The sequence below is a fragment of the Myxocyprinus asiaticus genome, chromosome 5, assembly GCF_019703515.2.
Source record: "Myxocyprinus asiaticus isolate MX2 ecotype Aquarium Trade chromosome 5, UBuf_Myxa_2, whole genome shotgun sequence".
In the NCBI taxonomy this organism is placed as follows: Eukaryota; Metazoa; Chordata; class Actinopteri; order Cypriniformes; family Catostomidae; genus Myxocyprinus; species Myxocyprinus asiaticus.
The window spans coordinates 11,048,862-11,065,187 of NC_059348.1; the positions used below are offsets into that span (position 1 = coordinate 11,048,862).

Sequence of the window (16,326 nt, forward strand, 5' to 3'; positions counted from 1 at the left end):
AGAGACTTGACTTCACTTTGTTGAAGGCTGCACGCTTCTTGGTGATACCCGTGCTGAAGTCCTCATAGATCTTTATGGTATGACCTTGATATGAGATCTCTTTATGTTCCTTGACCCAGCGCAGCACCAAATCTTTGCCCAGAAACCGATGGAATCTGACTATTAATGGCCGCGGTCTATCGCCTTGACAGGGCTTAGGCGCCAGACTCAGATAAGCACGATCAATTTCAGGAGGGGTTGACAGAACGTCTCCCATAGTTTTAAAGAAAAAGTCAGTCATGAATTCTCTTGCATTTCTGCTCTCAATCCCCTCTGGGAGGCCTACCACCCGTAGATTCTGTCACTTCGAACAGGACACCAAATCATCCACAGCAGAACCAAGCGTTGCATTTAAATCTGACGCTGTTGTTAATTTGGCCTTCAACGAAGTGACTTCATTCTCCAACTCAGTAATCCTACCGATGTGATCGGTGAGAGCCGTCTCCATCTCTGAAATAGTGGCAGTATGAGAAGCCAGAGTGCTGTGAATGCTCTCCAAAAATGTTTGTAAAGGGGACAGAGAAGAGTTCAACAAAGCTGTAAATTCCTCTGGCCAACTTCGCCTTGACTTTTCAAGCTCCGACACGAGTACCTCTGTTGTTAAAGGAACAGGCACCACCGCCATGTCGGAAGCCTTGTTGTCTTTACCTGCGGTTTGCTGGTCTTGGTTGTTAGCACTGCCATGCACTGCTTTTCATTTCTTTTAGTTGGTCAAATTTGACCGCAAACAACACAAACATTGCTTCTTTTTTTTGTCATGCGCCTAAACATCAAATCCAGTCAAATTTGTATGTGTGTGTGTGTTCAGATGGCAAATCTAGGAAAAGTAACCAAACCTCAAGTCACTCAGATGAATTATAGCATTTTTATTAAACAAAATAGATTTCAGTCAAAAATAGCTGAACAGTGCACAAGGGTTAAGTACATATATAAGTATTTTATCTACTATTACTGTTTGTATTGTACTACACTTACCTAATTTAGAGGTGAGACTCATGATATGACTGATATGAGTTCAATTGAAGACTTTATTATGTTTATATTATATTGTACAGCCTAAGTCGATAATGCAAGTAAACATATTTGAAGTAAAATATGTCTATGCACTGCACATGGTAAAACTGTATAACAAAAAATAAGGATTCATTAATGATGGCCATGAGGGTAATTCCTGGGATTTGGTAATATTTCAACTCATCATTCAACATCAAAGCCCTTTTATTATTGCTTTTTTTTTGCAGTCACAGACACAATGGAAGTGGTTTGAAAATTATTCTACACAGTATTGGTTATAAAATATATATTTACCTACTGCTCATGTGTCCCTCATAACAATTTAATGACTACAGATATAACATTTATGACAGTTTTAATTATCTGAAATGTTTCATATTTGTATGGAAAAAGACAGAGAACGAGAAGACCAGGGTAGACAGGTTACATGAAAGAGCAGAGAGGAGATTCCAGGTAAGAAAGAGAACAAAGATGATTGTGGCAAGACAACTAAAATCAGGAGCGGACTGGCCATTGGGAGAACCGGGACTTTTCCCGGTGGGCCGGCCGCAAATGGGGCTGTTATGCAGAACGCGCCACAAAATGGCGCCGCGAAGGGGGCAGCGATATGCAGAAAAGGACAGCATGTAGCCCATACTTAAAATAATATGCTGCTCACAATAAAAATGTTGCTCACAAAGTCAACAGAATCGAACACTTTGGTGCTGTTTTAAAATAATAATAATAATAATAATAATAATAATAATAATAAAAATAAAATAAATTCTCATACAAGAGCTAGCAGAGGTCTGTCATGAAAATACACATTTAGCGAGAATGGAAAATTGTATGCTAGAGAACGCAAATATTTCTCAGGATAACTTCAAATTATTTGCGAGAGAATGCAAAGTTTCTCGGGAGAACTCAAAAGTTTTGCGAGAATGCATATTTTTCTCAGGAGAACACAAACATTTTGAAAGAGCACGCAAAAGCAATCGGTTATATTTTCCTCCTCCCTACTAATTTTCCCCGCCACCATGTCCCCTTAATGAATGAATGAACGTTACATTTATATAGCACTTTTCTGACACTACACTCAAAGCGCTTTACACAGTGAACAGGGGACTCTCCTCAACCACCATCAGTATGCTCAGGATGTCTCAACCCCGTCACAACTCTCCCACCACTTGGCTACACCCACATATTTTTAACTTGTTTCATTCAAGTAAATATATATAATTTGTAATGTATAATATATATTGACTAATCCATAGTTTTCTTACAGTATTCATATATGTAGTGAATAACTCAACCCCTTCACAGTGAAGAAATATGACAGGGTTGTGTGTCTGACTGAGTTGTGGTTTTCTGCTCAAAATGGCCACTGTTCCTCGTGTGGTGTAGGACAGAAGACCACATAGCATGCATGATATTTATATATTTATCTTAATTTAATGTGATTGGGTTAAGTTGTTAAGTTTGACCATACCATTTTACTATAATACACTTCCAAATATGAAAACAAATTATGACATTTCTTACCTATTTCTGCACCATGCTGTTGAAGAAAGTGGAATGATGTCACATGTATCTAGGTACAAATTCAGGGACATTACAAAATGCTTGGTATAAGATAGGAAGAAGGCATGATTTATGAAAAAGGTTTGAATGCATATTTTAATGCAATTTTAATACTTTTAATTATTTATAATGGACATATCAACATCTTGCAAAAAGCTTTTAACGTTTTTTTTAGTGAACCAAAACTTCTGGGGAGCTGAAATATTACTGAATCCCAGGAATGACCCATGAAATGCATTTTGTTAAACATGAAAATAATATGCAGAAATATGCTATGTAACAATTACAGTAAGAAGTCCTCTTAATCATTTCTTTAGCAGTGAATTTATAATAGAGTCATGCTAAAAAATGTGTATGTATATTACTGTGCAATGAAATCGTAACATTATAAACAACCTGAGATGATAACAGTATACATTCATGGGGAACTACCTTGTAGTAACCTATAGTGGCTTTTAAACAGACTTTTGCTAAAAGGACAATGGAAAGTGATAACTTGTGCATCTCTGCGACTGGGTTAAAAGGAATGAGAAAACAGCGCACACACACTTAGGGAACCTCGGAACTACTGCAATGTTATAAAATACTCAGAAGTTAATAATATTAGTAAACATGTTACATTAACTTCACTGGAAAATGTAGATACATTGCGATCGGTAAACACATGAGTAATGTTCCATTCATTAAAACGTGACAACCAATATAAGCTTCAGCAACTGTACTAGAAAACATATCTGAGCTTTATATCAAGTAAACAACTTTGCCAAACAGTTAACAGATAAACATCCATCCAGAGACTGATGTCCTGCTGCTGCTGTCGTGAAATGTGTGACTGCGCACGTGACAGGCGGACCTTCTTTTCTATGTTCCATAGTGCAGTTTTAAACGGTCTTTCTTGAGTGAATGCACAGATGATTTTTGAAATTACTTGTCTCCGCAAACCTCTTGCCACACTCAGAACACTGGTGTAATGTCTCTCCAGAATGCATTTTCATATTAGTTTTCAGGTCTCTTGGAACTTTGTAACTCTTTCCACACTGATGGCATGTAAAAGGCTTCTCTTCAGTGTGAATTCCTGTGTTTACTGAGGTTCCCTTTCTCTGTGAAACTCTTCCCACACTGATGGCAGGCGAATGGTTTCTCTCCAGTGTGAATTCTTATGTGGATATTAAGGCTTCCTTTTTGTGTGAAACTCTTTCCACATTGATGACACGTAAAAGGCTTCTCTCCAGTGTGAATTCTTATGTGTCTGTTAAGGTTCCCTTTCACTGTGAAACTCTTTCCACACTGATCACACGTGAAAGGCTTCTCTCCAGTGTGAATTTTTATGTGATCCTTAAGGTGTCTTTTCTGTGTGAAACTCTTTCCACACTGACAGCATACACAATTTCTTTCTCCAGCGTGAATTCCTATGTGTTTTTTAAGGGTCCCTTTGACTGTGAAACTCTTTCCACACTGATGGCATGTGCAAGGCTTCTCTCCAGTGTGAATTCTCATGTGACGATTAAGGTTTCTTTTTTGCATGAACATTTTTTCACACTGAGGGTAGGTGAAATAATTTTGGGCTCTTGTTCTTCGACTTCTTTTTTGTGAAAAATTGTTTCCAGAATGTTGTTCTTCTGATTCAGGTTTCTGATACTGATGTTTCTCCTCCAATTTAATCAGGTCTTGACTTTCCTCTTTCACTTTCATCAGATCTAAAATTAACATGAGTGGATGACATGAAATTGGGTTAAACTGGTAGATGACATGGGGTGTGACAATGAATCCTTATGAAAACTTTTGAAAAATATTTCCAATTCGTCCATGTATAAATGTATAAATGCTCTTTGTATGACCTCATAATTGAGACTTTATGGAATATTTGGTCTTTAAAGCTTCATTCTTGCACCGCAGGACCATATAAATGAACTGGTTTAGACAAAAAGACTAAAGTTAAAAAACTTAATTGAACTGGTGACCATTTAGAGGACTTAAGATACATACTGTACTTTAGGGCTGGGAATTGCCACAGACCTCCCGATTTGATATTACAGCAATATTTATGTGGTGATTTATGGAGCCAGAATGATCTCGAAAAGAATATATTTATTAAATAAAATTCAGAAATGCACAGCACAGATCACATTCACAAAATCCAATTCATAAATCCACACAGCAAAATCCCCGGTGTTAAATGTACACTCCTGGTGTTTATATGGTTCTCACTCGCTGGTGTTAAAAACTAACACTGAAGCAGTGTTGAATCTACAGCAGATAATTCAATAAAGTAGATACACTCTCTGAATGATGATTGATCATTAGTGACGACACCTGATGTTAACAAGCAGAGTCTACTGAAGGAAAGAGAAACAACAAGAACAGGAAAACAAGAGAACAGACCAACAAACACCACAACAATTGTATCTGTCTTACAGCAACACAACATTAAATGTACATCAGCTGCAAATAAAATGTTATTAGACAACAATCTTTCAATATGTTGAGTGAGGATGTTTGTTTTTATATGTCTGCAAAAGTTATTTACTGATAATTAATAGAGGTTTGTCTCTATTTAGTGTTGCTGATGTCATTTTGTTTAATTTTGTCATTTTGTCACCATTACGGTGATTATTGTTCTCTTTGGTTAGATACCTGAAACTTAATTTACTACTAGGCAGTGTAGTACTGTTCATGTATAAAACACTGTGATAGTAAAGCACCACCTGAATGTTATGTGGTATATTTAAGTGAGGTCTAGTCCAAAGTATCATTGTTAAATCATAGAAATACTATGGAAGAATATGAATAAAAATGGTAAAGTGAACGGGGAAACAGGTCTCTTAATGATAATTTCTGAGCTGTCAATGATACACACAGGAATCGAGACTCGGCATACAAAACTCATCAATGGTGACAAAGTCAATTTCATATTCATGCCACAATGCATTATGGGTGTTTGCATAGTACACAACTCAATGGCACCCAGCATGCATTGCGGCATGGATCTAAAAATGAGTTTGTTGATTGTCACCATTGATGAGTTTTGTACGCCGAGTGTTGATGTCTGTATGTTTAATTATGCAACAGTTCCATTTTTGTTTTTCATATGCAGCTGTTGCATTTTTCACTGGCAGTACCTGCTCAATCTGACAAATATCTGTTGCTGTAACTCTCTCATATTTATTGCTATGAATAATATAGCTTTAATTTTGCTTATAGTGAGTGGCCATTAAATGAAACCATTTAATTCCAAATAAGAAAAACCTGCTTTCAGCTAATTGTATTTTCTCTTGTTACAGTACAATAATACTTAAGATTAAATATTATTGCACTGTTGGAAGAGAACTTGATATTATAGAATAAGCTTCAAGTTCCTAACCAAAGATAACACTAATCACTGTAATGGTAACTTCAAATAAAAAAAATTAAAAAATAATAATAATAACACAAAATCAGCAACACTAAATGAGGCTAAAGCTTTATTAATTCTTAATCTTTTGCACACACTCTTGTTTTCCTGTTCTTGTTGTTTCTCTTTCCTTCAGTAGACTCTGCTTGTTAACAGCAGGTGTCATCACTAATGATCAATCATCATTCAGAGAGTGTATCTACTTTATTGAATTATCTGCTGTAGATTCAACACTGCTTCAGTGTTAGTTTTTAACACCAGCGAGTGAGAACCATATAAATATCAGGAGTGTACATTTAACAATGGGGATTTTGCTGTGCATAATTCAATTCATAAATACACAAGTGACAGCACAAATATTTCCCCAGTTGCCCACACAAATACTTAAAAAAAATAAATAAATAAAATAAATTCAAAATGTTTTTACAAATACGTATCTATCAGGTTCTTGAATTAATTTGCATCAAAGCATTTGTGAATGTTGTTACATTTATTTATGGATTGTTGAATCTGCATTTGCAAATCGTCACATGTGTGTGGCTATTTTGAGACTTCCCTGCCAGGTTTCGATTCACATTTTCTTTTTTTTTTTCTTTTTTGAGGAAATCCTCTTTTGCCAATCACATTAAGCTTTTAATCCACCAATCATAACACACCTTGCTGAACTCTGGTGGATATCGCCTCGGGTGCATTTGATCGTGGTTTAGCGTGGGGATAATCAATTTCCCATTACTGCAGTTACTCATTCATTCCTACAGTGCTGTGAAAAAGTATAGGCCCCCTTCCTGATTTTTTTCTATTTTTGTGTATATTTCATATTAAATTGTTTTAGATCTTCAAATGAGATATAACTTAAAACAAAGGCAACCTGCGTAAACACAAAATACAGTTTTAAAATATATATTTTTTTTTATTGAAGCAAAAAAGTTTCCCAACACCTATATCACCCATATGGAAAAACTAACTGCCCCCTTAAACTTAATAGCTGGTTGTGCCACCTTTAGCAGCAACAACTGCAACCAAACGCTTCTGATAACTGGACATCAGTCTTTCACAACACTGTGGTGGAATTTTGGCCCACTCTTCTTTGAAGGACTGCTTTAGTTCAGCCACATTTGCAGGTTTTCGAACATGAACTGCCTGTTTAAGGTCCTGCCACAGCATTTCAATCGGGTTCAAGTCAGGACTTTGACTAGGCTACTCCAAAACTTTAATTTTGCCATTCAGTGGTGGACTTACTCCTATGCTTTGGATCACTGTCTTACTGCATAATCCAGTTGCGCTTGAGCTTAAACTCACAGACTGATGACCGGACGTTCTGCTTTAGGATCTTCTGGTAGAGAGCAGAATTTATTTTTCCTCAATTATTGCAAGTCGCCCTGGCACTGAAGCAGCAAAACATCCCCACACCATCACACTACCACCACCATGCTTGACCGTAGGTATGATGTTCTTTTTGTGGAATTCTGTGATTGATTTACACCAGATGTAACGGGACCCCTGTCTTCCAAACAATTCCACTTTCAACTCATCTGTCCACAGAACATTCTCTCAAAAGGTTTGAGGATCATCAAGGTGTGTTTTGACAAAATTTAGACAAGACTTAATTTTCTTCTGGGTTAGCAGTGGTTTTCACCTCGCCACACATGGATGGCATTTTTGGCCAGTGTCTTTCTGATCGTGGAGTCATGAACAGTGACCTTTATTGATGCGAGAGAGGCCTGCAGTTCCTTGGATGTTGTCTTTGGCTTTTTTGTGACTTCCTGGATGAGTCATCACTGTGCTCTTGGAGGAATTTGGAAGGTCGGCCACTTCTGGAAGGTTCACTACTTTGTCAAGTTTTCTCCATTCAGAGTTAATGGCTCTCACTGTGGTTCTTTGGAGTCCCAGAGCCGTTGAATTTGCTTTGTAACCCTTCATAGACTTATGTATTTCAATCGCCTTTTCCCTCATAATTTCTGGAATTGCTTTTGACCTTGGCATAGTGCGCTACTGGGTGAGACCTTTTAGCCAACTTCATGCTGCTGAAAAATTACAAATTTCTAACAGCAGTATCAAGTATTAAAGTAAACATTCTTACATTCTCGTGCATTACAGGTCTTCTCTGTATGATTATAATACATTAATATTTTATTTTAAAGCAACTAAATGTATCCAGCCAAGAGCAATGAATGGATTTCTTGTTGTTTTTGTTGTTAATATTAATGACATAGACAGTGGCAGGTCTATATTTTTTGTTCCGGTGTTTACGCTTACTTCAGACATAACTGACTGTGTTTTTATCAATACCTCGCCAAGACTGGCATTATGAAATGTATTTGACCATCACCAAACGCATATTTGCATTACTGTGAGAGCTCTTACAACACACACAGACGCACAAAAAGAAGCCATCTGTCAAACAGAGCACTGGGGGAGAGTTTTCGAAACGTAGGATGGCAGGGAAAGAGTCATTTATATTCACAAGGAAAGTGATACCTGATTGGATGATTCAGTAATATTTATCAGGATAGCGCTATCTGATTGTTAGGAGAAAATATAGCCCTACCCCTAATCGTAACCTTAACCAATCAGGTAGACTTTTCCTTAGAAATATGAATGAGTCTTCTCCTGCTATCCTTCATTTTGGAAATCCACCCACGTGGCAGCCGAAATGAGGAAATAAAGTGATCTTTAAGAATTTCGTTATTTGAATAGTTTCTCTCTCTACTCCCTTTACCGTTTGACCTGTTAACGAGATTGACCAGTGGTTGTCTTGCGATCGATGTAATGAGCACCCCTGTACTAAACCATGTATCCAGCAGCGTATGGTGACTTCAGCCACAGCAGTCTTCTTTAGGCTTCTAGATTTGTTGGTTGAAAAGCGATAAAAAATCAGTTCCGGGTTTTTTGGCTTTGTCTAAAAGTGCAAAAAACTACACAACAGCTTTTCTTCATGTTTTTCATTGTTAAAATAGCCAAATCTAGCAGATATTCCACATAGGAATGATTGAGTAACTATGGTAACGTGGAATCGATATCCACCAGAGTTCAGCAAGGTGTGTTATGATTGATGGATTAAAAGGTCAATCTGATTGGCTAAAGAGGAATTTGTGGTTGCTTCTCATTTCTTAAATTGTGAATACTCATTTCCTCATTCCTCCATCCTCAATCCTGTGACCCAGAAACTGATCAAAGTCCATCATTAAGGACGTATCAATTCTCTAAATGCACCATGAGGAGGCGAGGCTCGAAGACAGAGGAAGCTTACTGAGGACGCTTGAGCGAGGAAGCACAGGAGCTTCTTATTTGGAAGACTTTTTGGTCAAAGCACCTGATGCACGCATATATTTTCCTCCCCTTCACATCTGACACGACAGTTTTAATACATTTTTCACCTTTGCAGTTTAAATAAACCAAAATTTTCACATTCTTTAACAGTGCATCTTGAATTATTTGGATTTATTATGAATATGTTAATAATTAAAGTTTCAATAACATAACACCGAGAGGTACTGCAGCTGCACAAAAACGTGCTCTGAAGTCACACTTGAGTGAGTAGGATATTTCATTTTACAAATATGCCTTGCTTCAATTTCTCTGTCCTCATTTCCTTTCCTTAAAAACTTTCCTCCTTTCCTAAGAGGTTGGAGCAAGGAAAGGAAATGAGAAAGCAGAATTTCAGATGAGTAGCACCCTGAGAATTGAAAGCTGCCAGGAAAGTCTCAAAATAGCCACACGTGATTATTTGCAAATGCAGATTCAACAGTCTATAAATAAATGTAACAACATTCACAAATGCTTCAATGCAAATTAAAGAACCTGATAGATACATATTTGTAAAAACGTTTTGAATTTATTTAAGTGAGAAGTATTTATGTGGACAATTGGGGAAATATTTGTGCTCTCACTTATGTATTTATGAATTGTATGTTAGATTTATGAATTGGATTTTGTGAATGTGAATTGTGCTGTGCATTTCTGAACTGTATTTTGTAAATATATATATTAATTTAGAGAACATTCTGGCTTCATACCGATTCGATATGTGCTGCAATTGTTTTTTTTTTTTTTTTTTTTTTTTTTTTAAGTATTGCGATTCAACGTTTTGATTTTTAGCTCTTTTAACTCCTTTTTCTTAGAAAGAAATGTCTATTAAAGAACATTTAAGTGAAATGACATTTGTTTCACCCTGTAATAAAGAATTTGCAGGTGGAGATGTGCAGAACTGCCAATTTAAAACTTTAAAACCAGTCTACGCTATTAGTTGACTGGTCAGTGTTAGGGAACCAATGTATAATTAGGCTGCATTATATGTCCATATTACCCAATCAGATGTGTTTCATAAGGACACATGTATGCTAAGCACAGCCATTTAACAGGATAACTAACAGATATTCAATTAAATAGGCTAAATAACTATAACCTCTTATTTTAAAAAACTACAAAAGTAAAAAAAGAAACATGAGATGCTCCCATACAGAGTGATACAGAACTGCTTATGTGCATCCCAGATGTTAAATGATGTGCTTCGATGCATTTATGCACATCCCAGACACAGAAAACGCACTTGAAGTAACCGGAGTGCTCAAAGTCATGTGGTGATCGGCTCCACATTCAGAAGTGCACAACTGTTAGATTATAAATATTGCTTGTGCACCAGCTGACCACTGGTGTTCCTCTGAGATCAGTGCTTGGATCCCCTCTTCTTCTCAATCTACACTACATCACTCAGACTGATCAATAAGGCACATGGTTTTTCCTATAACTGCTACGCAGATGATACTCAGCTCTACTTGTTGTTACAGCATGACGATCCCACCACCTCGGCTCGTATCTCTGCCTGCCTCTCAGAGATCTCGGCCTGGATGAAGAAACACCACCTTCAACTCAACTAACCAAGACAGAACTCCTCGTGATCCAAGCCAAACCGTCTGTTGACACTAAAGCCAACCAGATTAGCCTGGAACCTAGGAGTGCTGATGGTGGATGACCAGCTTAACTTCACAGACCACATCTCATCAACTGCCCGCTCTTGCATGTTCTCACTTTACAACATCAAGAAAATCTGACCTGTCCTGTTGGTCCAGAATGCAGCAGTGAGTCTGGCTTTCAATCAACCAAAGAGGGCTCACATCACTCCATTCTTGATATCACTCCGCTGGTTACCTGTAGCTGCCTACATTAAATTCAAGGCTTTGGCTTTCAGGACAGCCAGTGGGACAGCCCCCTTTTTAATTCACTCCTCCAGTCCCAACTCACTCTCTGTGGTCAATGAACGATGAACGATGTAATATGTTATATGTAACTACAGCATATCACTTGTAACAATGTGGCAGTAGCACTTCAAAAATTAATATTAGTGATCAGTATCTGCCTCAAATTTCCTGATCGGTGCACCACTACATTAAATCATTGGTGCAGTTATCGTGCAGATTGAAATGACTTCAATAAATCAGATGATTTGTAGAAGGAATAAAAAAACTCTTTAATTTGTAAAAATTAATAAATGATATAAAAATCAATGAAGATTTTGAATATGGGTTCTGTGGGCCAGCAGCCATTTCCGGCAGTCACCCAACAGGAGCTGTTGTGTTAAAGCGAACAGGAGGTTGTATTTCCCGAACTTCAGGGACCTAAATCGCTGGCAGTTCTGTTCAGGACTACGGCCAACCCGTTGCATGATGGCCTTTTTCAGATGTTGATAATCGAGGAGGCTGGCTGCAGGAAGTTTTTGGGCCGCTCTGGGGTCGCAGCTGCAGCCCCCTCTCTGTCAATCAGGCTCCAGAATACCTGCTGGTCCTCCGCTTGATCCTGGAGCAGGAGTTGGAAACGCTGTTCCTGCTCCAGGTGGGCCTGACTCCATGAGGGCCTGATGTTGACTTTGCTGGATGACAGCAAGGAACTTGATGACGTCGCTCAGCAGTGAATATTCCATGATGACGTTTCCTCCGATCGCTCCCAGGTTTTGGCACCACTGTAGCAAGTTCATAATTTGAGCAATGGAGGAGTCAGGAGGCAGCAAACTATCAACGTATGTATTTTATTACTCTTCAGCATCACTCAAAAACTTAAAAAGGGCTCTCAGTAAGCACATAACACACACACACAAACGCGTTGTATTGCTGCAGATGTAGGAACAGTCTCTCTGGTTCCACTCTCTCTATCACTAGCTATGTTTCCATCCAAGGATTTTTTGCGAAAAAAGATTTAGCGCATCAAAATAAAGCTGATGGAAACGCAAATTAACGCTAAAATTTCACAAGTGTCGACATAATATTTTTCCGTTTAACTCTAGCGCATAAACTCTATGTCGATACTTCAATATGTCACGAAAAACTGGTTTGGAAACACTTTTTGTCGAGAAAATTGGCATTATTGCAAAAATGTAATGTCACATGACAGAACTTACCCCGATGGTTAGCCTGTGTTAATCATGACGACTGCATCCTTGAAAGCCAATTTATTGTACGTGATTATGGATCGATCTTAACGGCATATAGATCCGATCACTGCAAACATGACACTTTCAGGAGTGCCAACACAAATATCTCGTATCATGCACATCGACAAGTGCACCGAGAACAAATTAATGGTCACTGTTTGTGATTAATTTAATAAAGGTTGCCATCCGTTTTATTTATTAAAGTTGCTTTTCCACACCATTCAAAATAATAGACGGCAGTCTGCAATTAGCCCACAATACAAAAAACATATTTCTGTGCACAAAGATATTTTAAATTAAAAATAAATACACAATACTAGGAGAAAAGCTTTAGTGTGCTTTTTTTGGAACACTAACATATAACCCAATTCTATTAAATTATTGTTTATACTTTTGAAAGAATGACAGCAAAATTCCCTGTATTAAATTAGGCTTAATAAATTACCAAATGAATAAAAGCATTAAATAAAATAATTCATTACTAAACAAAAAAATATATTTTTTTAGACCTATATATGCCTTTTCTTTACACAAATTTAAATTAGCCTTACCCTGTTCTGTAGATGCAAAAAGTCAGCTGAATGACATTCTCAGAATGTTCTACACTTTTTTCAAGACTTTAAACTATCAGAATTATTTGTCCAATGCGGAGTTCACTTTCAGAAAACCAGCTTTTGAACCTTTTAAAACTTTTAAATATTTTAAATCTAACCCTCTTTACCTCGGATCGCATTTGCTGAGCATCTTCAGAAAATGTAAATTGCATTATGGCACTAAAATTAATTTTAGATGACAATCAAGTTCAGTTGGTCGTTTAAAGTTGTTGGAGAAATATGCGGGACATAATGCAGCTGTGATGGCGATGTTTTAGATGATTGTTCAAAATAGCCTATTGAATATCAGGAATGTATCAAAATGTAAACCCTAATATTACACCGCATCAATTTTTCTTTAATAGTTGTGCACACAGCATATACACATGGATGGATGGTCCTTATACTAAGACCAAAAGGTTCCCCCACTACTTGATGCAGGTTGCCAGCTTGAACAGGACCATGGCGATTCACTTTCGGGTCGAACCGGTGGCAACCTGCGATAGACACAACATCAGGTCCAATATTACAGTCCAATCAGAAGGGCAACTGTTCCCTTTTGACTGCAATTCCTTGTCTTCTGATTGCATTTATTTGTGAAATTAAAATGACAGTAAGCTGGCTAATTTCAATGAATTGCCCCATTTTACCAAGGGAGGCGAAAGGTACACAATTAGTGATAAACACACATTAACGGCTTAAGGGCAGATTTCTTTTGCGATAAACCAAAACTTATGCGACAAAGTGTTTTTTTAGGCATGACGTTATCACGCACACCATTTTTATCGATAAAGGTCCATTTAAATGGAAACAGGCAGAAGATGGCAAATTTCGAAAAAAATAAAATTACGCATTTTCACTTTGTCGATAACAAAATAGCATGAAAAGTGGATGGAAACTAGGCTACTGACGCCTCGTGCGCCTTTCTATGTCTCCCTCCGCCATCACTACAACAAGAAACAGGTGTTAGAGATAATGACAACCCAGGTGACGAGATTTACCGCTCTTTCTCTCCCTCAGACAAACAAACGACCACGCCCCCATCACCACACCTTCATTCCTCAAAACAATGATTGACTGACGAGTTTCTATAGAAAGCTGTTTCTTTTTTGCCATTTTTTACCTAATATTGACCTTAAGACCTGCCAGTCTATTGCATACTGTGGAAACTCAAAAACAAACACAAAGACAATGTTAAACTTAATTTAATGAGCCAAATAGCTTTCAACTGTGTTTGATATAATGGCAAGTAATTTTCTAGTACCAAATTAGGAATTTGTCATGATTACTCAAGGATAGGTGTTGGAGTGATGGCTGATGGAAATGGGACCTGTCTAGATTTGATTAAAAATGGCTTTTTTCAAATAGTGATGGTGCTGTTTTTTACATCGGTAATGTCCTGACTATACTTTGTGATCAGCTAAATGCCACTTTGGTGAATTAAAGTACCAATTTTCTTCCAAAACAGCAAAATCTATAAATTTTTCCAAACTTTTGGCCGCCAGTGTATATATATATATATACAGTTGTGCTCAAAAGTTTGCATACCCTGGCAGAAATTGTGAAATTTTGGCATTGATTTTGAAAATATGACTGATCATGCAAAAAAACTGTCCTTTATTTAAGGATAGTGATCATTTGAAGCCATTTATTATCACATAGTTGTTTAGCTCCTTTTTAAATCATAATGATAACAGAAATCACCCAAATGGCCCTGATCAAAATTTTACATACCCTTGAATGTTTGGCCTTGTTACAAACACACAAGGTGACACACAGGTTTAAATGTCAATTAAAGGTTAATTTCCCACACCTGTGGCTTTTTACATTGCAATTAGTGTCTGTGTATAAATAGTCAATGAGTTTGTTAGCTCTCACGTGGATGCACTGAGCAGGCTAGATACTGAGCCATGGGGAGCAGAAAAGAACTGTCAAAAGACCTGTGTAACAAGGTAATGGAACTTTATAAAGATGGAAAAAGATATAAAAAGATATCCAAAGCCTTGAAAATGCCAGTCAGTACTGTTCAATCACTTATTAAGAAGTGGAAAATTCGGGGATCTCTTGATACCAAGCCAAGGTCAGGTAGACCAAGAAAGATTTCAGCCACAACTGCCAGAAGAATTGTTCGGGATACAAAGAAAAACACACAGGTAACCTCAGGAGAAATACAGGCTGCTCTGGAAAAAGACGGTGTGGTTGTTTCAAGGAGCACAATATGACGATACTTGAAAAAAAAATTAGCTGCATGGTCGAGTTGCCAGAAAGAAGCCTTTAATGCGCCAATGCCACAAAAAAACTCAGTTACAATATGCCCGACAACACCTTGACATGCGTCACAGATTCTGGCACACTGTAATTTGGAGTGACGAGACCAAAATAGAGCTTTATGGTCACAACCATAAGCGCTATGTTTGGAGAGGGGTCAACGAGGCCTATAGTGAAAAGAATACCATCCCCACTGTGAAGCATGGTGGTGGCTCACTGATGTTTTGGGGGTGTGTGAGCTCTAAAGGCACGGGGAATCTTGTGAAAATTGATGGCATGATGAATGCAGCATGTTATCAGAAAATACTGGCAGACAATTTGCATTCTTCTGCACGAAGGCTATGCATGGGACACTCTTGGACTTTCCAGCACGACAATGACCTTAAGCACAAGGCCAAGTTGACCCTCCAGTGATTACAGCAGAAAAAGGTGAAGGTTCTGGAGTGGCCATCACAGTCTCCTGACCTTAATATCATCAAGCCACTCTGGGGAGATCTCAAACATGCAGTTCATGCAAGATGACCAAAGACTTTGCATGACCTGGAGGCATTTTGCCAAGACGAATGAGCAGCTATACCACCTGCAAGAATTTGGGGCCTCATAGACAACTATTACAAAAGACTGCATGCTGTCATTGATGCTAAAGCGGGCAATACACAGTTTTAAGGACTAAGGGTATGCAGACTTTTGAAAAGGGTCATTTACTTTTTTTCTTTGTTGCCATGTTTTGTTTTATGATTGTGCCATTCTGTTATAACCTACAGTTGAATATGAATCCCATAAGAAATAAAAGAAATGTGTTTTGCCTGCTCACTCGTGTTTTCTTTCTAAAAATGGTACATATATTACCAATTCTCCAAGGGTATGCAAACTTTTGAGCACAACTGTATATAATTAGTTCAGATTTGTTCACCGATTCGTTTGGATAACCATTTTTATAAATCACACTTTTACGCCAGCAGGTGCCAACAAATCAACGTCTTTCATGTGTTTTGAGTCATTAAACCATTGATAAAGCACAGAGACCAAAACAAGTC

The 16,326-nt window shown here is 37.6% G+C and overlaps 1 protein-coding gene across 7 annotated transcripts in view; it reads right to left on the reverse strand.

Annotated features, from left to right (window-relative positions):
- Positions 1-2,585: 2,585 nt before the first annotated feature.
- LOC127440890 (gastrula zinc finger protein XlCGF7.1-like) overlaps positions 2,586-16,326 on the reverse strand; it is a 32,056-nt gene continuing 18,315 nt past the window's right edge. For all 7 annotated transcript variants that reach the window (XM_051697979.1, XM_051697976.1, XM_051697978.1 and 4 more), the window contains one exon: positions 2,586-4,310. In XM_051697979.1, coding sequence (XP_051553939.1) covers positions 3,676-4,310 — 635 coding nt within the window. In that variant the 3' untranslated portion in view covers positions 2,586-3,675. The remainder of the gene's footprint in view (positions 4,311-16,326) is intronic.